Source organism: Phalaenopsis equestris, unplaced genomic scaffold (genome assembly GCF_001263595.1).
Source record: "Phalaenopsis equestris unplaced genomic scaffold, ASM126359v1 Scaffold000123, whole genome shotgun sequence".
NCBI classification, from domain to species: Eukaryota; Viridiplantae; Streptophyta; class Magnoliopsida; order Asparagales; family Orchidaceae; genus Phalaenopsis; species Phalaenopsis equestris.
The window spans coordinates 2,190,227-2,214,056 of record NW_018164565.1 but is presented as its reverse complement, the minus strand read 5'-3'; the positions used below and the strand labels follow the sequence as shown (position 1 = coordinate 2,214,056).

General features: G+C 32.6%; 1 protein-coding gene across 1 annotated transcript; it reads right to left on the bottom strand.

Annotated features, from left to right (window-relative positions):
* Window positions 1-747: 747 nt before the first annotated feature.
* LOC110021208 (NADH dehydrogenase [ubiquinone] 1 alpha subcomplex assembly factor 3-like) lies at window positions 748-22,695 on the bottom strand. The gene is made up of 6 exons (XM_020719617.1): window positions 22,464-22,695; window positions 22,260-22,331; window positions 2,786-2,902; window positions 2,558-2,592; window positions 2,006-2,106; window positions 748-1,066 (listed from the first exon to the last, which is right to left on the bottom strand). The coding sequence occupies exons 1-6, from the start codon at window positions 22,571-22,573 to the stop codon at window positions 980-982; spliced, it is 522 nt and encodes a 173-aa protein (XP_020575276.1). The 5' UTR covers window positions 22,574-22,695; the 3' UTR covers window positions 748-979.
* Between the last annotated feature and the right edge of the window lie 1,135 nt (window positions 22,696-23,830).

The window sequence follows — 23,830 nt, the reverse complement described above, 5'->3', positions numbered from 1 at the left end:
ACAAAGTTGTCAACTTTTAATTAAACTTGAGTGTTTAATTTATGATAAATTAAACTCCATTAAAAAATTAAAAAAAAAAACTCAAAAGTACTATTTTTTTTGTGGTTGTGCTCATCTTTCCTGAACATTCATTGTACTTTAGGTTTTGCCAGAACCAAAGTTTCAAGAATCTTGCAATTAATGTTGAAAGTTTTAAATTAACATTCTTGCATCCATATCGGCAATTGGTCACTTGAATGAATTTTCAAGCAGCATACAAACAAAAAAAAAAAACTATTATTTTTATTTAAATTAATTTTGATTGGTCAAAATTTTTCCAATAAAAATCTATAAATAATTAACATAATTTTAAAATACATTAGATAAAATCAAAGCTCACAACTATAGCCATCAAGAAATGAGGGATACAAAGTGCATTTAGGGCAGTAGTGTAGTGACGATGTGGTGTTACACCGCTCATTTTTGTATTTGACAAAATTATGTTTTGTCTGTTTCTTCAAAAAGTTGTGATTTGCAACATAACATGTCTGCGCAGTGGCTACTAGAAAGTTGCGGTCTTATTTTAAGACAAAACTTTAATAATCACCGCACCTTTTTGAACAGTTGTTGCTTCTATAGAAAGATGTGGTCTAACTTATTTTTTCTCTTCCTTAAAATTTGATAATTCAAACTTAAATTTTAATAGCTTACTGAAAAGTATAGTAACAATTTAACGAATAAACTCCAAGAGGAATTTGACTTATGGCCTTCTTACATTGGAAATAGTTAAGTTAAAGCTACTGAGACTACCAGCAATTTCTACAAAACTCCACACAATTCTCAAATTACATAAAATATCATCAGTAAATTTAGACAGGCAAATACATGTAGCTGGAACTGTATACAGGAATGAAGATTCTTGCTTGATATGAATGAACCAAGCCATATGGATTTCATGTAGTATATATTAAATGAAAGAGGCTTATCAGGCGCGCAGAAATTATGAAGAAACTCCAAAAGGCAGAAGTGCTGCAGCAACCATTCTTCCTTCTTCATTTAATATATTATATGTGGAAGCTGCATTTCTCTGTCAAACAAATGACAAAAACTACTAATGAATGACAAAGGAAAAAGACAAGCAAAAAAATTTACAAACATACCGCACAATTCTTATGTGTTTACATGTCTATGTTTACATGTCTAACACCCAAAATTTGATATTTACACTTGCAAAATCTTGGTCTAAGACCCATGCATGAAAATATGCAATTTACTTTTAAAAAGATAGCAAAAGGGGTATTTTTGATGTGATGTTCTATAGTTGAGTGGGAGGTAGGGGTGTAAACGATCCGAACACGAACGAACAAAGCTTGTGTTCGTGTTCGGTTCGTTTAAAATTTAGTTTGTTTGAAATAAGCTCGTGTTCGTTTCTTAACGAACGAGCCGAACACGAACCGAACACGAGCTGTTCGCGAACGACGAGCCAGTTTGACATCCCTAATATTAATATATAAAAATAATATTATATATTAATTATATAACTTATATTATATAAATATTCAATATCTATATTAGTATATTACTGCTATAGTATATTAATATATTATTATTATTATTTTATTATATATTATAATTTATAAAATTTAATGTTTTAAAATATAATAAATTTTTTATATATAATTATTTTATATTATTTTATATTTCAAACAATAACGATTCGAACACGAACGAACGCATCACTGTTCATGTTTGGTTCGTTTAACTAACCGAACGAAAAAAATTTGTTCGCGTTTGTCTCGTTTACTTATCGAACGAATCGAACACGAACTCATTGACGAACCGAACACGAACTGTTCGCGAACAACGAGCTTTTTTGACAGCCCTAGTGGGAGGCATGTGAATATGAATGTTTAGGTGTTACATATGTAAAACATAGCTGAAGCTTGCAATTTCTCGATAACTGCAAAACTAAATTTAAATATTTATATAATTTAATTAAAAAAACTGTTTAGGCATAAGAAAATACCGAGTCAATAGCTTCCAGTTTCATGCCTATAGATCGAAGAAATTTTGGAAGCTCTGGATTTACAGGTTCAATATGCCTTCCGCAGCCGAGAATGAGAATCTCTGTATAAAGATTTTAAAAAATATAAATAAATAAATAACAGTTTTTACAGTCCACCACTTATACTGGATAGTTGTGCAAAGAAGAAAAAAAAGACTGCAGAATAAGATAAGCAGCAGAAACTTTATGTATTAATCTGTTTCAAAATGTCCAAATATATTAGATTATTGACAATTACTTATTCACTCCATATATATTAAATTATTGACAATTACTTATTCACCTACCATGCTCTAGGTTGATAAAAGAAGCTTTTCTGGGGCGCAATATTGCGCAGCATATGTGACATAAAATTTTGAAAAATTTACATACATTGCCACTCATTGTTATCTATATACATATCTTACACCTAACCATTCATTTTTACATATATGCCACTTTGGGGGAAAGAACAGCAATTCTTAACTAAAATGTCCAAAAAGACGTGAAAATGGTCAAATTCAGATCAAATACCTGGAACAGGCCTCAGGATCTTGAAAATGGATAAGCTGCACTATGTTCATAAAAATTGAGCATTAGTTCTTTAATGCAACCAACAAATTTTGATACCAACTATTTAATATAAGAATATCACTAAGATGGGTCGAAGAAAAATATAGGGCTAAGAGATTCAGTCTAGATAAAATAACTCTGATTCAAAAACTAAAATGAGTATTTCATACAAGTAATTCTGCTACAAACCTTTCTGCATTGATATCCGAAAATCTTTTCGGTGCCCAGGACATGATTTTGTTCTCAACAATTAGCAAGCTTCCCTCATATTTAATCTTATTAATTGTGAAACCTGTGTCAGAGTACCTAGATAAAGAGTTTATTAATCAAATAGTAATGTGAGCTTCTGCTAAAAGAAACAAAAGATAATGAGATCAAATAATTTGGAGCAACCTCTAAACCAAAGCGTTCAACATTTTTTTTCTCAAAGTGAGTGTTTCAAATACAATCAAAGTAAAAAATGGGATATCAAGCCAAGATATAAAAAAACAAAGCATCATATTCTGCAAAACATCATAAACAATCTAATGTAGTTTTAACCTGCATATTGAACTTCGCTAATTACCAGAGTAAAAGGTCAACAAAATCACATTTAATACCTGAAATTTATTACTTGAATACAATCCAGCAATTTTAGAAGTATCAATTACAGGATAAGTGATATCTTATGTTTATCTTTATCATCACCGTGGCATCAGTGGGCATGCCTTATTCAATTCTTGCAAATTATAAAATACATAAGTAACATCCAATTCCTACTTATTTACATACCCAACACCTAAACTCTACTTATATTAAATTTATACCAACAAAACCTTCAATATCACATAAAAAAAATCACTATTTTAACTTTTAGAAAGTGAAATACACATTTTCATGCATAGGTAAGGCTGCATATGTATGTAAAAATTGAAGTATAGATGCTACATATTTAAATACATAAAATTAAGCGGTATGTATGTATATCTTCCATAATAATAAAATAGGAAGAGTGTATGTACAGTTGTACACTATCATAAGAACTAGATCAGAATGTGTGTCGTTGGGACAATGGCCTCATTATCCTGTGTTATGACCCAAATGAATACTTTAAAGGATTTGCATCTAAGGTTCTTACATGGGTATGAATAGAAATTAGCAATTTGATAATTGAGATATGTTTAATTTAACTGTTTTATTTACGTAGCTTTAAATTCCAGTTTATTCGTAAGACATAGCATGCCTATAATGATGAAAAATGCCAATGAGAAAGGACTTGTTCTCTTAGCATTATGATTCTCTGGTCCAATTTTATTTAATTCGTTAGATACAGTTCATGGATATTTCCAGGGTACAGTAAATGAGCTATCAGGTAATGAAGGTTCCAGTGGCCTGTTGTTTGTGATTTCTCTAGTTCACCTGAGACCACAATCTCCAGGAATGTAATCGTGAGTAGACATTTCTTTGTTACTCGAGTTCACCTGAGATTGCTATTTACAGAGGTTCACTTGATTTTTTGTTTGGATCCATAGACAAATTCTAAAAAATTAATATTTTAAATCAACATATAAAAAAAAATCGCAAATCAATTGAGTTGCCACGTCTCACTTGACCAAGTTGAACCACGTGGCTGAGTCACCATTTGACATGGTAACTCATGCTGACGAGGATTTAAAACTCTAAATCCCCAAATCTTCACCTGATTTCAATCATTCTTCCCAAGCGACGGCCCTTTCTCCCTGTCAGAGAGCAATTCTTTGCTCTCCAATCTCCATCCACTTCCATCGAAACCCACCAGTGGCGTCCAATGGTGCTCGCATCAAAGGCGCCGGACCCTGCACCGAGGCAAGCGTGCCCAGCTCTCCCCTCTCCGGTGCGACATCCAATTGCTCGAGCGATTGTGATAGGCCTAAGGTTCGCTTTATGTTCTTGATTTGTAGTATTCCTTTTGTAGCATAATGTGCACGATTTGGTATATATAAATTATACTATGGACTGTAGTTTGATTCATTTATGTTCTAGAAAGTTTGAGAGCGTTGATGATAATTTTTTGTAGCTTTTATATGCACCTGACTAGTATAAGGATTTTTATGCTTCCTATGATGATAATGTGGTGTCTTAGGTTAACTTGGAGATTTTTAGGCAATCATTAATGTCATTAACAGCGAAAAGACTATGCATATGTCTCATTTTATTGGTTTGATTTTGATCTAAGCACTATTTTTATTCTTAATTTTTTTTTTCCTTCTATTATTGGAATATAATTTTAGTAGTAGTGGCTCAAGTGACAGAAGTGTAACTTTGGGTGATCAAATTATTAAAATAATGTGTAAATGATTTAGATATCTCGGGTCTGTTGTTCAAAGCGATGGTGATATAGATGAGGATGTTAATAGTAGAATTCAAGTTGGTTGGTTGAAGCTGAGGAATGCTTCGAGTTTTTTGTGTGATAGAAAAGTACCGCTTACACTGAAAGGAAAACTTTTTAAGACAGTGGTGAGACCTGCAATGCTCTATAGGGCTGAATGTTGGCATTTAAAAGAGAAGCGTAATATTAAGTTAAGTTTTGTCGAGATGAGAATGATTAGGTGGATGAGTGGCTTTACATTTAGAGAAAAAATGTGAAATGAATATAACCGTGATAGGGTTGGTGCAACTGACGGACAAAATTAGAGAAAGTCGCCTTAGTGGTTTGGTCACATTAAACCTCGACTATCTGATGATCTGATTAGGAGAGTAGATGTTTTAGATTCGATTTATGTTAAGAAAATCAGAGGTAGACCTGGGAAGCTTGGGCTTATTGTATAAAAAATAATCTTAATTGATTAGAACTAAATAAAAATATGACACTAAATAGGACGCAATGGAGAAAAAAGATTCATGTAGCCGACCCCACGTAGTGGGATTAAGGTTTTGTTGTTGTTGTTGTTCTATTATTGGAATGTTGTACCTTTTATAACCTCATTTGTTAAGACACTGATGACATAGGTTTATAAAAAAATTATGCTCTTCATTGTGATATATATTTCTATTTTGATTTCAATGATTTTGTTATTTATTGAAATAGTTGTAATTCATTGTAAAATTTACTAGAAAATTGTATGATTTCTTACTGTCCTTGTTTGACGAACTTGTTTAGACAACTAAAAACTTTTCGTTATATATATATCATATTTTCAACCAATGATTCTTTGATTTTTTATATTAAGTAGTTCGCAGGGAATAGAAAATTTGTGGACCAAATAATTAGAATAATATGTCAATGATTGATTAGAGCTCATTTAATAACCAGATCTATATTCATTCAGTTTAGAAGCTTTATTCTTATATATTGTTCTATGTGGCAGATAATGATGGCCAAAAAACTGCTACATTTTGTACCATGTGATTGATGCTAATAGTCATCTGTCGTTTAGGTCTTTGAGGTTAAGTAGTTGATAATTATGTTGTACTCTTTCTTTATAAGTAGAAGTATTAAGTTAATCCATTCTTATTAAAAAATATTTGTGTCTATCAATAATATTAACTAATGGTAGAATAATAGAGTCATAGTTTTGAAGCTTTATTCTTATATATTGTTATATGTGGCAGATAATGATGGCCAAAAAACTGCTACAATTTGTTTTAAGTGATTGATGCTAATGGTCATTTTTCATTTAGGTCATTAAATGTTAATTAGTTGATAAATATGTTGTACTCTTTCTTTATAAGTAGAAGTATTAAGTTAATTCATTCCTATTAAAAATATTTGTGTCTATCAATAATTTTAACTAATTGTAAGCTCCTTAATTTTTTTCATAAATAGTCTGATCCTTCCATTGTTGAACTATATCATTTTTTCCACATATTCATAAATTCCATTCATATTGACAATATATGTTGCTTGATTTTAGCAGAAGTACGTACAAAATGAGTAAAACTATTGTCTAGTCGATATTATGGTATCACAGAGAATTAATTGTATTTGAAAATGTTACGTCAAATTATATAGAGGGTAGAAGTAGATCAATTTGTGTCCCATCGCATACGATATATCCAGAGTTGAAAAGTTTAATACTTTGAAGCTTGATATATGACTTGTCAAAGTATAATTTGAATGTAGTATGACGTTACCCAGTCAATAATAAATTTATTGTAGCTAATGTCGATGATAATAAGATAATTGAAATTGCTCTAGTAGAAGTTTAAGTTATAGTACTTTGTGTAGCATAAGTTTCAAGTTAGAGTAGAGTACTTTATGTGGAGATTGTCTTGTTTCAGATAGATAATCATAATGTAGATCAAATAATATCAGAACCTTCATCGAACATGTTTATGAAGAACATTTATATTATGGCTATTAAAATAAATTCTAATATACTAATAACACAGTTAATTCACTTGCAGAAATACTTTTACTTACAATTTCTTAATGGTGGGTAGCTCCACACAAAAACTTTGAAGGATCTTGTAATCGGATATAATTACCTCCAATTGTTGAAGAGTATGACATAATGGATAACAATTCAATTGATGAAAATAATGGTACTAACAGCGAGTTGGATGAAGATGAGGTTGGGAGCATGATAATGTAGAATTGCATAGGCATGCACTGATATAAGATAATGCAATTCTTAATAGTAGCATAGCAAATCAAATGATTAATAACAATGAGTATATCCAATAATGTGAAACTGCACAGGAGTGGGATGAGAATGATAGCTTTGATTGTCCGATTGAGCACATAATATCTATTCAAGAAAATTTTATGTTAGGAACTGTCAAAAGATACATTTTTTAAAAAAAAGTGAATCTCAATGTACAATTGGTGGGTTGTCAATGCTTAATAGTATCGAGTATAAAATAGTGAACTAAACCAGACAAACATCGTCTAGAGAGTGCTTGAAAGATTTCTAGCAAAACAACCCAGCATAGTTGCACCCATCCCAATATGATGTCCATACAAAAACAATGTATATATAAATTAGGGTCCGTGCACAGCTTATTGCTGTTTCCGGCATTTTCGGAACGCCGTTGGCTCGTTTGTTTCGGGCGTTGGGTCCGGCGGTGGGATAACGCTCGTAAATTTTTCTTAAGAAAATCCTCGATCGTTTGCCGCTCTCCGAGCCCCGCGTTCCGCGTATAGGGTTAGCTTATTACCCTCAGCCCCTCGATCCCGTCTCCCGATCCCGTCTCCTTTGTCGTTGCCATAACTCTGCGATCAAGAGCTTCTGTGCTCGGTTCTCGATATCGTGCACCCTTCCCCTCCCCCATTTCTCGTTTGTTAGGTTGTGGATCCAGAGGTACCGATTCTTCGCCTCCTCCTCGCATTTTCTTGAAAGTTTTACGAGAACTTTGTTCCTGGATAGAGAGGTACCGAGTGTTGTCCTCGCATTTTTTGAGTGCTATGATTCGAAATTTTTTTTTTCTATCTCCAATAAAGAAATTGATTTTTGGTGGATGCTTTGCTAGTATTGCAATGGATTTTTTAGCTAGTACTGCAATGCTTAGATTTTTTATGGATTTTTTTATCGATTCTTCTCACATTTTCTTAGTGCTAGTTGGTGAAAGCCATAAGATTCATGAGCATTATATGATTTCTGATATTTGATGAAAGCAAAATTGGTTTTTGATGGATGTTGGGTTTTGTGATATTTATCAGATTGGTAGAATCATGAATATTTATGCTCTGCTTATGCTTCCTGTTTGTGAATTTCAAATCATGAATCATTTTGATGGATTATTTGCAAGTACTGCAATGCTTATATGCTTTCTTTTGGGTGTCATACAATTCATATGCTCTCTCGTGTTATTGTGAATCTTTATTTTGTATTATTGTGGACTACCGTCTTCGTTGCTTGTGTCACGTCAGTCTCACTACGGTTGTGCCAAGAGAGTTTCAGCTCATTGTGGTTTCTTCCGGTGGGCTGACAGCCCCACATATTACACTGTCAGCAGTCATGGGAATCTGATGTTTTTCTAGGTTGATAGTGCAGATGATGATTGGCATAGCCAGAGTTTAAAATTAAATATTTTAATATTTCTCATTGTAGTTGTATTTGTCTTTGTCCTTTTTTATTTCTTCTGGTACTCACGATAGTGCGAGAACTGTATGTCATATTTTGGAACTGATTTGTGATGATTATATGCTTCTACACTATATGTTTTTGTACTACCAATTAGCTATTCTGAATAAGCTGCCCCAAACAGTTTTATCAGACGGGCAGGAATGTCATTTAACCACCAATAAGCTAATTTGAACTGACTTGTGATGATTGTATGCTTCTGCACTATATGTTTTTGTACTACTAATAAGCTATTCTGAATAAGCTGCCCCAAACAATTTTATCAGACGGGCAGAAATGTCATTTAACCACCAATAAGCTAATCTGAATAAGCTGCTACAAATAGCAAGTCAGATTATTCTGATAATCTGCAGATTATCAGATTATCAAAATAATCTGCTTATCAGCAGATTATAAATAATCAACAGCTGCGCCAAACAGACCCTTAATTTCACTTCTCATTCCTCCATATATCCAACATCAAATGGATCTAAAACCAAAGGAAATCATTGGTCGTGTGAAATTTAAGTTTAACATAAAAATATCATACATTAGAGTGTGGGATGATATGATAAAGATAATTAAGGCAATTTTTTGAAGTTCTGAAAAAAAGTTATATCATTCAATGTATAAATTTATGAGATGATAAGATTTTTGGTCTTTCAACCCACGATTAGAGGATGGCTTCACTTTCAACAAGTTTTAAATATGGATGAAACATTTTTGTTAGGAAAGTATATGGGCATTTATGGACTGCAGTTGTTATTGATGATAATAATGATATATTTATGTTGACATTCGCCATTATTGAGTCTGGCGAAAATGAGTCTTGGTGGTGATTTCTAAAATCGTATATGAATAATGATTTATGCATCAGCACAAATTATGCATACTGAGATTGCGCGTGTTTATCATAATATCTTTTCTTGGGCAACACAAACATTACTTCAGAGATTTGCGTGAGAATTTCAAGAAAGTATTTCGTAGCATGAGTATATCAGATGTGGAGACTGTTTGACAGAAGATGTATTGGGCGGGTTGCAACGACGATATGTATGTATTCAATCAGGACATAACATACATAAAAAATATTAAAGAACTTGTTGATTAGCTTCTACAAAGAGATCCGACCAAGTAGAGTCTACAAATGGATCAGGGTATTTTAATTGAGTCCTAAGATGTGCTAGAAGATTGTTAATACAAGCTCTAATACATTTCATTTATTATAACAGCATAAATCTCTTTTTTAAGATGCATACAGCTGCAAGTGAGCTGGAATAAAGAAATAAATCAAATTGTTCACGAAAAATAGCCACATGTCTAAGGAGATATGAGTCTAAAGCTAAAAAGTTGTCAACAACAACTCAAAAATGATGCACGAGTACCGAGACTTATGATATTTCATGACATATTTATCAAGTTCATATCAGCAACAATCAGGGTGCAATATATTCTTGCATTAGGCATAAAATATTTTATATGTTGTGCTTACATGTGATTGTAACATTCAAATACCATCAGCTTAATCACAACTCATATATTTCATAGTATTATTTGATCCACCAATATAAGAAAACATATGCAGATATAATTCCACAGAACTCTGAACGATAGAATTTGATGATACAAATGGTATTATTGAGCTACTTTCACATACTTATCAAGAGAAAATTCGGATGGTCACTGACTAAATGCCACATCAATCATAAGGATAAGAATAGAATAAGAAACACCATAATTTGCAGTTTGTTTGCGACCAACAGAGCTCAATAAATCTACAAATCTACTTAAGCTCAAAAGTAACAGAAATAATTTTTTTGGTTTTTGGTCTGATTAATTTTTTCTTTTTTTTTTTTTGGTTTGCTAGTGAAACTCACACGAAATAATAAATATTGTATGTGTAGATATCATTGTTGAGAAGTAAAAATGGTATCACCATGAATGTTAAGTCGGGTATAACTATGGACAACTCCTCGCCTTGCTAGTCCTATTTTTAAATTTGGAACTATGATTATCTCATGGACCTATTTATTTTACAACAAAATTTATTTGAACTATGATGTCCTCTCACCTTATAACAATATTTTATTTCTTTCTCAATTAGCTTTCAGTCTGTTAGATTTTTCAGTAATGTAAAAATCTTCCCTTTTCATAATTTGTTTGTGTCAAATTTCTTTCATACATCGTATTTGATGGATAATTTTTTTTAATATTACTTTCTTTATGAGCTTATTGTTAATGAATATCAAATATAATCTTTAAAAGATCATTTCCAAGCAAGTAATTCACCTTTTCATTGAAAAAAAAATTCTCTATTTAGTTGTCACACTCATATGATTAATGACAAATATTTTATATATATGTATCATGACTGAGGAACAACATAGGCTTCACTGTCGGCGACGAGTCGACGATAGCTATGGCTCCCAACCAGTAGATGTACATACTAACATTGTTACTCTACATGGCTAACATCGAGCCGCACACCCAGATGGTTGATTGCTGCAACGACCTTCTCGACGATCATCCGAAGGTAGGTGTTGTGTACCACCACTATACTGATCAAGGGCTCACATTAACATTTCAAATGGGTCAGGCGCAGAAAAGTACAAGCATGCCTCTCAGATGGCTAAAATGAATTTTCTGTAATCATTCTTGCATAAAATTAAATGATATTGTATTTTAGATGTATATTCATGCATACATTTTAATCACATTCGGTTGTTTTTTATTATCTGATATGTATGGATGCGAGATCAATCTTCAGTACTTATCATTAATGGAGAATCTAAAAGAACTTTTAATATACTCATTTAACGGTGCAGTGTTAGCCCATCTATATAAAGAATTGAAACTTGCTACAAAAGTGAGCTAAATGAATATGACAGGATGTCTATACCTTTTACAAATTTGGAGTTGGTAGCATCTACATGTTATTCGACCAACATTTCATGTGTCATGTCCTCAATCCTTGGAAGATAAAAAGCCTTAGATTCAGGTATAAATTGATTGGTATTGAACAAACAGCAATAGTATTATTAATTTACTTAAAATTAAATTATAGATGGAACGAACAATACATGCAAGAAATATTAGTAACTGGTGTAAGAGTGTATAGGGATGAACTTGATGAGTTGCTTGAAAGCCAATCTAGTACACTCTTAAATATAATTATAATGCCATGTTTTCATCCTTGTAGATATATTATATATTGAGTTTTATTGTTCAAATTATATGAGAGCCCTAAAATCACTGGATATTGATATGAGTAGTTGATATATGAACTGCGCGAAAAGAGATTTCAACTTGAAATACAGAAGTGGGATAATATACATGCTTTCAATGTCCACCATGATAATATAAATATTGATATGAATCCAACACATAAAGAGCATATGTATTAGTATAAATCTTAAGCTTTGTTGTACTTGCTACAAGCTCCAACTAAGGCTCTCGCCACCTATTATTCAAAAGTACCAGATGAGAATTCTAGTATCTAAATTCATGTTATCAAATATATATTTAAGTTATGAACTAATGTTAATGGCTATAAAATTTTAGTACCACCATCATTTTTTAAAAGCAAAAAAGTTATTTCAACCAACATTTCAAATATGTGATAATGGCCCATTTCAATAAATAATATATGAATTTTGAGAGCATTTGTAGAGATGTCTATCAAAGTATGCATCTTACAGATGATCGTTACAATACAGAGTTGTAGGTTAGTCATCCATATCAAACACATTCACTAGTGCACCGTAGCTATGATCACAGAAGCAGGTGTCATGTAAATCATCACATTACTAGACCTCACCCTTTTTTTGGATGAGTGATGCAATTTTCCCATATAGATCATCCTATACAAGATAGATTGGTATGTCCCTTAATTCTACCTTAATAATCATCACTCACAGCATATAATGTTTAGATGTCAGAGCCACAACAATTGAAGGAAAAAGATCAACAGTAGCATTTAAGAAATCGGTCAATTCATACATCTCGGTAAAACACACCGAAGACGGCTATCATACTTCCAAGAAGACATCAAAGATATTAATTGTTTACGACTCCTTCAATTTTTTTGCTTGTTTCTACAAGAAACCTTAGATGACTCCCCTAATTTTGGATGTCTGACAAGTATATAAATGTTTGATACTATCAAATACACACACACACACACACGAGATACACACACACACACACACACACACACACAGATAGATAGATATATATATATATATATATCTTAGTAATATAAACTTATGTATCTCTATTTAGAAGTACATTTCTTTATAGCTAGTTCTTGGGGTTTTTGCGGATCTCTGAGTTATATTTTATACCCTTTTTTTTCTGGGAAATAGATGCTAGACAAATTTTATAAAATATACTATAGATACACGCAACACAAATAAATAACTATAATAAATATACTATTAAATAGAGAGACGATGTGTATATTACTACAAAATATATATATATATCTCATAATAATGAATGAGTATAGATATGTCAGACATTCAAAATTGGAGAGCATCCAAGTATACCCATAAAATAATCAAGAAATGAATTGAGACATTAAAAATTAGTATCTAGGATGTCCACTTGGAGATATTGCATGTCCCCAGCGAGTAATGCTGAGACGCACAAACTGACCGATCTCTTAAAAAACATTTTTGATGCTCTTTTCCCCATTGTTGTGGCTTTGACATCTGACCTCTATGTCATAAATAATGATTCTTGAGGTGATATTGGGGGACATACAAAACTATCATGTGTAGAGAGCTAAATAAAAAAATTAAACCGCTCATCCAAAATGAGAGTGAGATCTAATAAAATGTGATGGTGTGGTGACAGTCGTAATATACTATTGAATGCATATACATTCTACAATCCAACAATGTTGCAAAAAATTAATGAATTTTAATCAATAGAAACAGATAGTGCACTGCTAACAACTGCTATGAAATCTAATATGTAAAATATGAATGGCTAACCTGCAATATTCTCTGCACTGCAAAAATCATATGTAATATGCATATTTTGACAGATCTATCTATAAATGCCTTCAGATGCATCTATCATTTACTGAAATGGACTATCACCACATCTTCCAAATGTTGGTTAAAATAACTTCTCTATTTTTACGAGTGATGGCACTATAAACATCAAAATTGTTTATTTTTTATTGAAAAAATTTTTATTTATTTTAATTTTCATACTTCATATGATTAATGATAAATAGCGATGGAGTTTAGCTAGTGATAATTAGTTAGAAGTGAATTTTAACCTAAATTCTAACAAAGAATGGATATAGGCCGATTGGGGACAACACATGTAAAATTTTTCTTATGTGTTTTTAACTCCACTTACACATAAATTTATTTGTGATTGAATTTTATTTTTCGAAAGTTAGTTTTATTGATTACAAAATTCATTATAAAAATTTTTGTTGAGTAGCCCATAAAGGATCCACATAGTAAATGGTTCTATCGAACAAAATCAGGTCATTCCACATATTATTGAAAAGACTAGAAAGAGTATTTTTTAAAAAATAAAAAATCTTCTTTTGCGGAACATGCATACTTTTGATTACAAACCATGTACCAAAAATAGTTGAGAATGTTATGGTTTAAAAATCATAATAAAATGGACTAATACTGAGATAGATATTGATAAACTTAATTCTAAAGTCACAAGTGCCAATTCTATGCTTTAAAACTCAATGATCGCAAATACTTTTCATGTTATTAACTGCCAAAAAAATTTGGATAAGTTAATCATTACTTATTTATGAAACAAATAAGATTTGAAATAATAATATAAATAGATCAGTTCATGTGTTTGAACTATTTAACATAAAAAATGATGCACACTAGGTTATAAATAATTTACATTCTCAAAATAAAACTCATAAGAATGTTGATCTAGTCCATAAGATTATATAGTGCTTGCCCGAAAATATGAGATCCTAAGGCATCTCCCATCTCAAAACCAAGGAAATTGTCCATTTATACTCTTGAACAACTTCCTGATTCTTTAATAGAACACAAGCAAACTATGCTAGCAAGAGAAAATAAAATGCTAAAAATATATATATATAACAAGAAGCAAAGGTTGTAGCTCTTCAAGCTCAAGAATATGAAGAATCCACATCAGAAAGGAAATGAGAAGTGGTAGAACTTGTCATGATCTCATTATATTTGGGATCAATCTTGAAGAAAGCCTTATGAAAATTCTAAAAATTATAAGATAGTGATATAAGGATTCTTTTGCAAAAGAAAAAAAGAGTTGCATATTTTCATTGTATAAAGCAAAACTATGGTTTGTAATTATGCAATGTGAGGCTCGCCTCAACATTTTTTAAGAAAAATTCAAAATGAAGCTTACACCTCATTGGGTACTACATGAGACTTACGCCTCACATAATGTGAGGCATGCCTCACCTCAATTCCGATGAGATTTATGCAATTAGATCAAGATTTTTTTAGAATAAATTTAAGAAAAATAAACCTAATTGATATTCCTTACTTACCCATATAATATACAATTGGGGATATAATTAAAGTAGATACTACCAACATACTTATTATTTTAAAATCTAATAAATATTATTATGAATTAATATTTAATAAATAAAATAAGTTGTTTAAGATTAAAAACAAAGAAAAATCAGAACATGGACATAACTGAAGATGAGGTGAGAGAAAAAATGTTGTTAAGTTGATGATTCTAATGAAAGCACATTAAGTGATAAAAGTGAAGGAGAGATTTGAAAAAAAAAAAAATTTAATATTAGCGGCTTGTTATGTTCTTACTTTTATGGATGATAGAAGGAGTGTGAGTGAGACTAATTGTATATTACTTATTTTGAATAATTATCTTATCACATCGAACTTTGATATTTGCATAACCCTTTTTATTTTATGATTTGATGTTTAAATGTTAAATATATTAGTTCTTATATTGAACAATTTATTAACTTGACCATATTAAAATGTTAATATGTTACATTTTAAACTATTAATATGTTGGGATGCTAATATATTATTTCTTATTACATACTTTGAACTCCGTACAATAATTATTGCTTGGTATAATTTATTGGCTTTAAGGCTTACACCTTAAAAAATCTCGAGGCTTGTTCCTTGTCATGCTAATTAAAAACAAGTCAAAATCTAAGTGAGCAATTTGAGCAATTTTCAATTTTGGACGGAACACATTAAATGGGATGTATAGAACTAGTTGAAAGTGGAAAGAACGAGAAAAATAAAAAAAAGGAGAAGCACAACAATAAGAAGAAAAAAATAGAAAGATATAAAAAATAACATCATCTTGGAGTAAAATGAAAATAAAAATTTTGAATTATGTTTAGAGGGTATTGTGGATCTCAACAGGCATTTGTTTTAGAATTTTCTTACAAAGAATTAAAAAATGCTTATAGAGCGAATGTGTTGGTTCGGACAATTTTTCCACTAATTCAAAGGGCGCAATAGCTTTGCTAGCAGCGACTAGTAAAGAGTGTAATCCTAATCCACATGGAAATCAGATGCGGGCATAGGTCAATTGAGAGAACCAAGTAAAAATTGTTTTATGTGTTCTTTACTTGCACTTAAATTTATGTATGATCTCAAAAATTTTGTTGCACTTAGTTTAGATGTTAATTTTTTTAATAAATAAATTAACCCCTCCGTTTGTTATGTAATACATCATAGCCTTTTGTTGGATATTCCCTTAGTTCTCTTTATTTCTCCCGTTAACTTGTTATATGTCTTCATAGATGCCCAACAATGCCTCTACTCTAATTGTATTTCATTTTAACGTCTTATTTTGCTTGACTGTAGATGTTTATGATAATTAGGCCTTAAAGTTAGAAAATGAATAGTATTGATATGGACTTCGGATTTTAGAACATTTCAAGCCCTTTATCTTATATGTGATTTGTAATCATTATTTTTAATCGTGAAAATTTTAACAATATAATATTCATCATGATAAGCAAAACGTCTCACCTCCTATCACTACCTTTTAAAACTTTGTTTACGATTACACTAAGGCTCCGTTTGGGGCCGCGTTTTTTTAGCGTCGCGGTCCCAAACTGCGAAGTTTTCATTTTTTTGGTGTGCTTTCCTTCAGCGGCAACGGTCATTTGCCGCTAAATAGGAAGAAAGCGGGTCGTGGGATCGAACATGCGGCCTGGCGTTGTCGAGCGTTAATACCTCCTTTGCCCCGCTCGAAACCTACCCTAACCTTGCTCGGGAAACCCCGCTGCTCCCTTGTCGCGAAGCCCCGCTGCTCCCTTGTCGCGAAGCCCCGCTACTCCCTTGTCGCGAACTCCCCTGCTCCTCCCCCTACTAGGCCGCTGCTCATCTTTCACCGTCGCTCTAGGGTGTGGAGTCCTGATTGAAGCAGCTTGCCCCGCTCAAAAGCTGCCCTAACCTCGTTCAGGAAACCGTCGCTCCCTTGCATGTCGCGAACCTACGCCGCTGCTCCCTTGCTTGTCGCGAAGCCTCCCCTGCTCCTCTCTCAGGCGGCTGCTCATCTTCCACCGTCGAGTCCTGATAGAAGCGCTGCTCCTAATCGGTATGTCTCCTTTCAAATTTTTTTTCTATATTTTGTTGTTGTACTTCGTGGCTTCTTATCCAGAAATCCTTCCTGTTGTTTTTCGTTGTTTCTGTATTCATCGGCCTGCTTTCAATTTTATTACATACAAGATAAGTATTTAGGGCTATTGAATTATAATTGATAAAGATTGATTTTTAATTTTTCTAAACAGTTTTCTACGGTTAATCTTACATCTCAGTTCTTACATACTATTCAATTCATGTTTTCACCATTTTTGCAATCTTTATGTTTATTAATCCTTAGTTCTTATTAAATTCTTAACTGTAATATATATCAATATCTATATATACATATACATCTTTCTGTTTAGTAACAACTTGAATGAATTCACTTGCAAGGATGATTGAAAATCTGACTAGAAAGATGAATGAAATGTTGAAATTGGAGGGGTTAGAAGAAAAATGAATTTTTTAAGCTCATTAATAACCAAGCATTTGTTTATTAGAAGATGATATTATAAGCCTAGAAAAAAAACTTGGTTAGAATAACTTATTACCCATATTAAGATCGAGTGCCCATTCCTCTCAGAATCTCTAAAATAGTGATTCACATTTTATTGCATACTCTCACGGGATTGATTTGATAAACATGATTTAGTCCAAATGGTCATTTAACAATACATGCTTAAATAATATTTGCACAAGTTTAGATTTGTTTTTCTACTTTCTAATTGATTTTACTGTTGTGTTTCATGTCTTTGTTTTGATTTAGTAATAACATAGATAATAAACCTAAAGAGGTTACTACACTCGCATTGTGGGAAAAAGAAACGAAAAATATTATTTTGTGATCTCTGTCTTAAAGAGATTGAACGGGAAATAGACCTATGACCTATTTCAATAAAGAAGGGTGGCAAAATATTATCAGATGTTTCAAGGAATATACAGGCAGGGACTACGACATGTTGCAAATGAAAAACAAGTGGGACCAACCGAAAAAGGAATGGAAAATTTGGAAAGAATTGAAAAAGGGATCCACGGGTCTGGGTTGAGATCCAGTGCAGCGAACAGTTGATGCACCTGATAAATGATAGACTGAAAGACTTACGGTGAGCATTGTTTGTAAACTTTGTTACTTTGTAACTTTATAATTTATTATTAATTGGATGTTCGAGTATCACTCCACGTGAGGTGTTTGCAATAACATTGTTCATATTATCCCAAAATGAGTCAATGCGAGGAGCGAGTGATTGAGCGGTTTCAGCACTCCTCTGAAACAATAAGCAGGTACTTCTCAATCGGATTGAGCGCACTTGTTAGTCTGTCCACACATGTCAATAGACCCTTAGATTATAAGTTCGAGCAGACACATGTTGAGATATCAAAGGATGTACGATATATGTCCTTCTTCAAGGTATTCTCTCGAAAGCAATATAGTTAACTTTATTAGAGTATGCAATGATATGTCTTCCTAACATTAACTCAACCAGGACTGCATCGGCGTCATTGATGGAACACATGTTCACACACGTATCCCAAATAATGATAAGTTTGTGTTTATCAGTCGTTGTGGTAGCCACACCCAAAATGTCATGGTCGTCTATGACTTCAATATATGTTTCACTTTTGTTAAGGCTGGTTGGGAGAGCAGTGCACATGACAGTCGAGTTTTTAAATCTGTTACGCGGGATCCCAATACTAAATTTTCACATCCACTTACAGATACGCTCGGGATTGAGCTCATTAAATGCTCAACTTGAATCTCCATATTAATTGTTCAATTTATCAGGCAAATACTATTTGGTCGATGTTGGTTACCCATTACAACAATGATATCTAAAGTCATTTCCTGACACAAGATATCACATACCAGATTTTTCACATGCAAACAACGTTACACGAGGCAGAAAGAAAATGTTTAATAAACGACCTTTCATCGTTACGTGATGTAATTAAGAGGGCTTTTGGTGTGTGGAAAAAGAAATAGATTATACTTTGTGATATGTCTCCCTACAATTTCTCCAAGCATGTACAAATTGTGTTTACTACAATGACATAATTACATTAGAAGACAACATTCCCGTAACGATATCGACTTCCATTTGGCGTAAGAGAATGAAGAACATGTGCCTGTAGAGCCTTGGAATACCTTCTAGGTCAGTCTTTCATAGAAGTGGATAATGAGGCTTTCACCACTTGTACTGTAGGCGGGAAAGATGCAAGCGAATTGGCAAAGTTGAGAAAACGGATAACTGATGCGATAGTAGGAGCATGATTGGATTAAAGTAGCTTGAATGGATGATAAATCATGTTTATTATGGATTTGAATAAGCTTTTATTCTGGACATCATAAAAGTAGCTTGTATGGATGATAAAACAGTTTTTTTTTTTTTTATTTATAGTGAACTTCAAAATTGAAGTTGGGGTGTTAGATATGTAAATTCATGAGAATGGAGTGGTATGTATTTTGTGTTGCAATGGAAGTTTATATGTTGAGGTTTAAGGTTCATAAGTAATTCCAATGAAGCTGAAGAATTTTATTTTGTGAGTTGAGATGCTTGTTGCTGCAGTTGGACACATCTGTGTTCTTCCCTATAAGGAGCATGAATGTGGCAATTTTGTTGCTTCCAATGATCTGACTGGAAGCTTTTCTCAAAAACTGCAAGTTTCAGATTTTGGATTTGCCCCAGCTTTGTCAACCACATCCAAATTATGCTTTATTTCATTATTTAAAACTGCTAGTTGTTGAGTTATGCATTTCACTAGTTGATTTGGAGCTTGAACTGTATTGTGAGTTCTTTGTGCCATATTTTGTAACTAGCAGAATTCATATTAGTGCCATCTTTCATAACTAGCAGAATCCATATTATCACCAGTTTTGGAAGATGACATTATCATATGAAGACTTGTAGATTTAGCCAAATTTCCTCTGCTTCACTATATTTTCTGCTCATAACCTCGAAGCCATTACAGCTGATTACTTCATAATAACCAGTAGTTTTCCAATAATTGTTTTAAATGAAATTGTGTTAAAAATAAAAGATTTACATACATACCACTCAATGCCTATGTATTTACATATTTAACATCTGAACTTTAGTTTCTATAAATATGTGGGTGCTAGAAAGGTAAAATGAAAATTTTAGGTGTTAGAAACGTAAATACATAATAATTGAGTGCTACGTATGTATATGACCCTATATTTTATAGTAACTATGATTTTTGAAATGATAGTATAGATTTCTCTTCTTATTGGACAAGACATGTTTCTTATTGCTGAAGCTGAATAATATCTCTGCTCTAGTTGTTTCAAACATTTTTCAATGCAATGGGGAGTTAATTGTTGGTGTAGCATTTTTACGCTATTATATACAGTTAGTTAAAAACTTGAGGATTTATGTTGCGGCACATTAATTGATGAAATTGTTCAACCCATCAAATTCAACGAGATTGTGTTTTATTAAATGGATGAGAAGTGTCCTCTCAAAAGCTGCTACATTCTGAACCGGCTAAAGCGAAGCCCTTTTTTCTTGTCTTTGCATTTGTTATATAGCTACAGCCACCATGTCACTGCTCCCAGTAACAAATTCTGTCTGACTTTCTTATACAACTGTTTATAGTGAACTATTCTCTTTCTCATGTTCATAGAAATGAATATATGGAATGTTGAGTCTGTATTGATGAAGATATTATTAATTTTTTTGTCAGAATGATGATGTCTGTCTGTTGATTACTTTTAATTTGAGCACGACAATACTATATAAAATTATTTTGTAATGAAATAATAATGCTGATTTTTTAGAAAACATGAATTTGAGATTTTATAGTGCTAAAATTTACAGTAAACAAGAACTTTTGATCTTGTTTACACTGCACTATATCTACTCTTCTGTTGTCTTCTTCTCAGAGCCTGGAAGATGTTTCTAATCATATTAGTAATCTATTCAACCTAGATATGCCCATTTGAACTAGCTTTCTTACCAGATTCATTTTCTTATGTGGAGAACATAGTGAATGGTTTCTTCGGAATTGATATAGCTCTCACCTTCTTTGTTTCCTAGTTTGATCATAAATCTTGTCTTCTGGTAGATGATCACAAGAGAATTGCAACAAGGTATATATATTCTGATAGAAACACAATTTTGCAAATGAATTGTGTAGTATGCATGCAAACGCATAAGAATTGTGTGTTATGTATGTAAATGCACCATAGAAACACAGTTCTGCAAATGAATTGGATGGATGCTTTATTCAAGGGAACAATCCGCATAATATGTGTTAAGAAACCACGATTGTATGTACATAAACTTTCTGTTCTGTTTAGAAATGAATTTTTCCTTCAGAAGTTTAAAAAATATAGCTGTTACAGTCTTCATTTAAACAGTTTTAACAAACAGAGGCAGTATGGTCATTTCTCCAGAAACAGCTGCCCCACAGTTGTTTTCACACAGCTGCACCAAACAGTCAGTCAGCTTCCCTGCAGCTGCTTCCCCGCAGCAATTTCCTGGAGCAGTGCAGCTACAGTTGAAAAGTTGAGAAGCTGCAGTTGCGCCAAACAGAGCCTAAGAGGTTTTCTAAGATGTCAGTGACATCTAAAGAAGTTGTCAAATTTCAGCTAACACCTAAATGTTACTAATCTAGGTTATGGATCATTTAGGCCTTTGATATGTAAAGATATCAGTAAACCAAATAATTAACATCTTCAACTAAAACCACCTTGCATTGCAATGTTTGTATACCAAGCAGCCCCTAAAACTGGTTTAAAAACCATCATCTAGTTAGATGTAAGAAAAAAAAACAAATTGCAAACTGGTTTTTAGAGTTAAGAAACCATTGCATCTAACAATTCCTTTCCCACAAAAATAAGTAGAACCAAATTTCACACTTACTAAAATGCAATTTTAACTATAAAAAACAAAATTGACCATTAATAAATCCTTGCAACTTTTAAATTTTCAGAATGCGGAACAAAAACTCCAAGAAAACAGTAGCAAATACATTGTAACATAAAAATGCACGTTGATGGAGATCCAACAGCTTATCATAACGACAGAGCGTTAAGGGCACAAAACATACCCTTCAAATCGGAGTTGATCTTCCGGGACGTTGTCGATGATATTTATCTGGTCGTATAGGGAAAACATGCGCCTGGTAAAAAAAATTAAAAGAAAAAAGCAGAGCTTGCTAACTAAACTACCGATTTTTCCACTACATTTTCAAATGCTAAAAGAATCAGAACGAGATGGGCTATGGAATAGTCAGGAAGAAGAAACTTAAAACCTGAGAGAAGGGAGGGTTTGATTTGCAGGAGTTAGGGATTCCTTCCGGAGGGTTTTTACTACATATGGTAGCAGGGATGCTACCCTCTGCCTCCCGCCGCTAACCGCCATGATCAACTGATTCTTTAGCTCCCTTCCTCAGCGGTATCTCTCGACAGACCCAACGAATCGCCGGACGCTTGGGAGACGAATACCGGTGGAGTAACCCAGGATGGCTTCACCTATTTGTTTTAACAAAATAAATTCCGAATATTATATTTGCGTTGCGTTTTCTTTTTTATTTATTTATTTTTTATTTTTACGCAGCAAGCACCCAAAAACAGTGTTATTTACGTATCCCACACCCGAACTTGACACCGGAAAACATACGAAATCCCCAAAGCCTCCTAACTAGTAAATTTTATGTATGGACTCTCGATGCAGGTTTACATGCATAATTAAATAATATGTCGTCACGTGTGCTATATCGCAGGGGTTATTTCGAAGTTATTGAAGTGAAATCATCGGGTTGTTTCGATTTTATTGAAGATAAATCTATATATTATACTTCAATAATCTCGAAACAATCTTCGCGGTTCCATTTCAATAATCCTAAAATAACACTACGAAGATTATTTCGTGGTTATTTCTATTTTATTTTAGGATTATTGAAAGGAAACTCATATATTTTACTTCAATAATCCTGAAATAACACTCCAGAGATTATTTCAGGGTTATTAAAGAGAAACTCATATATTTCACTTTAATAACCTCGAAATAACACCCTAAAGGTTATTTTCGGGTTATTATAAAGTTTGCAATTCCAATTTAATGTTATTTTTTATGGTCCCGATATGACACACATGGAAGTGTATTAGTGAGAGTCAGATTGAGTCAAATTCGGAGTGCAGACAGAAAATTTTTTCTTCCCTCAGTTCATCAAGCGATTATTGCGTCTGCACACCGCACACAAATTTGCGTGTGTGCGGTGTCCGACCAGACCACTGAAATATATCTTTTTATATTTTTTTATTGTCAGAGTGCAGCCCACTCTTAACTGAGAGAATAGTTTTGGACTTAAAGCTCTTAACTAACATGACAGAGAAGAATTTGAAAGGGCAGCTTCAAATAGCTAGACCAAGGATTTATGAAGCAAAGCTTGTTAATAGCATATTCTCTAGTGGTCGAACTAGAGAGCATGTCCATTTTATAGAAATATTGACGGCCTCAGGTTACAGGAATTTAAAATTGTTTCCACAAAACCTTAATGAAGTCATGTTTACCATCAATGAGCTAAAAAGTATGAAAAACACAATATAGCAGCATGAAAAAAATTAGAAAAACATAGGATATCACAAGCAAAAAAATGGCAGAATTTTTGTTACTGGT

Coding starts and splice junctions, on each gene's coding strand:
- LOC110021208 (XM_020719617.1), bottom strand. CDS start 22,573: ATGGCGGTTAGCGGCGGGAGGCAGAGGGTAGCATCCCTGCTACCATAT. Junction 2,593..2,785: donor TCGGATATCAATGCAGAAAG/GTTTGTAGCAGA, acceptor AACATAGTGCAG/CTTATCCATTTTCAAGATCC. Junction 2,107..2,557: donor GATCCTGAGGCCTGTTCCAG/GTATTTGATCTG, acceptor ATCTTTATACAG/AGATTCTCATTCTCGGCTGC.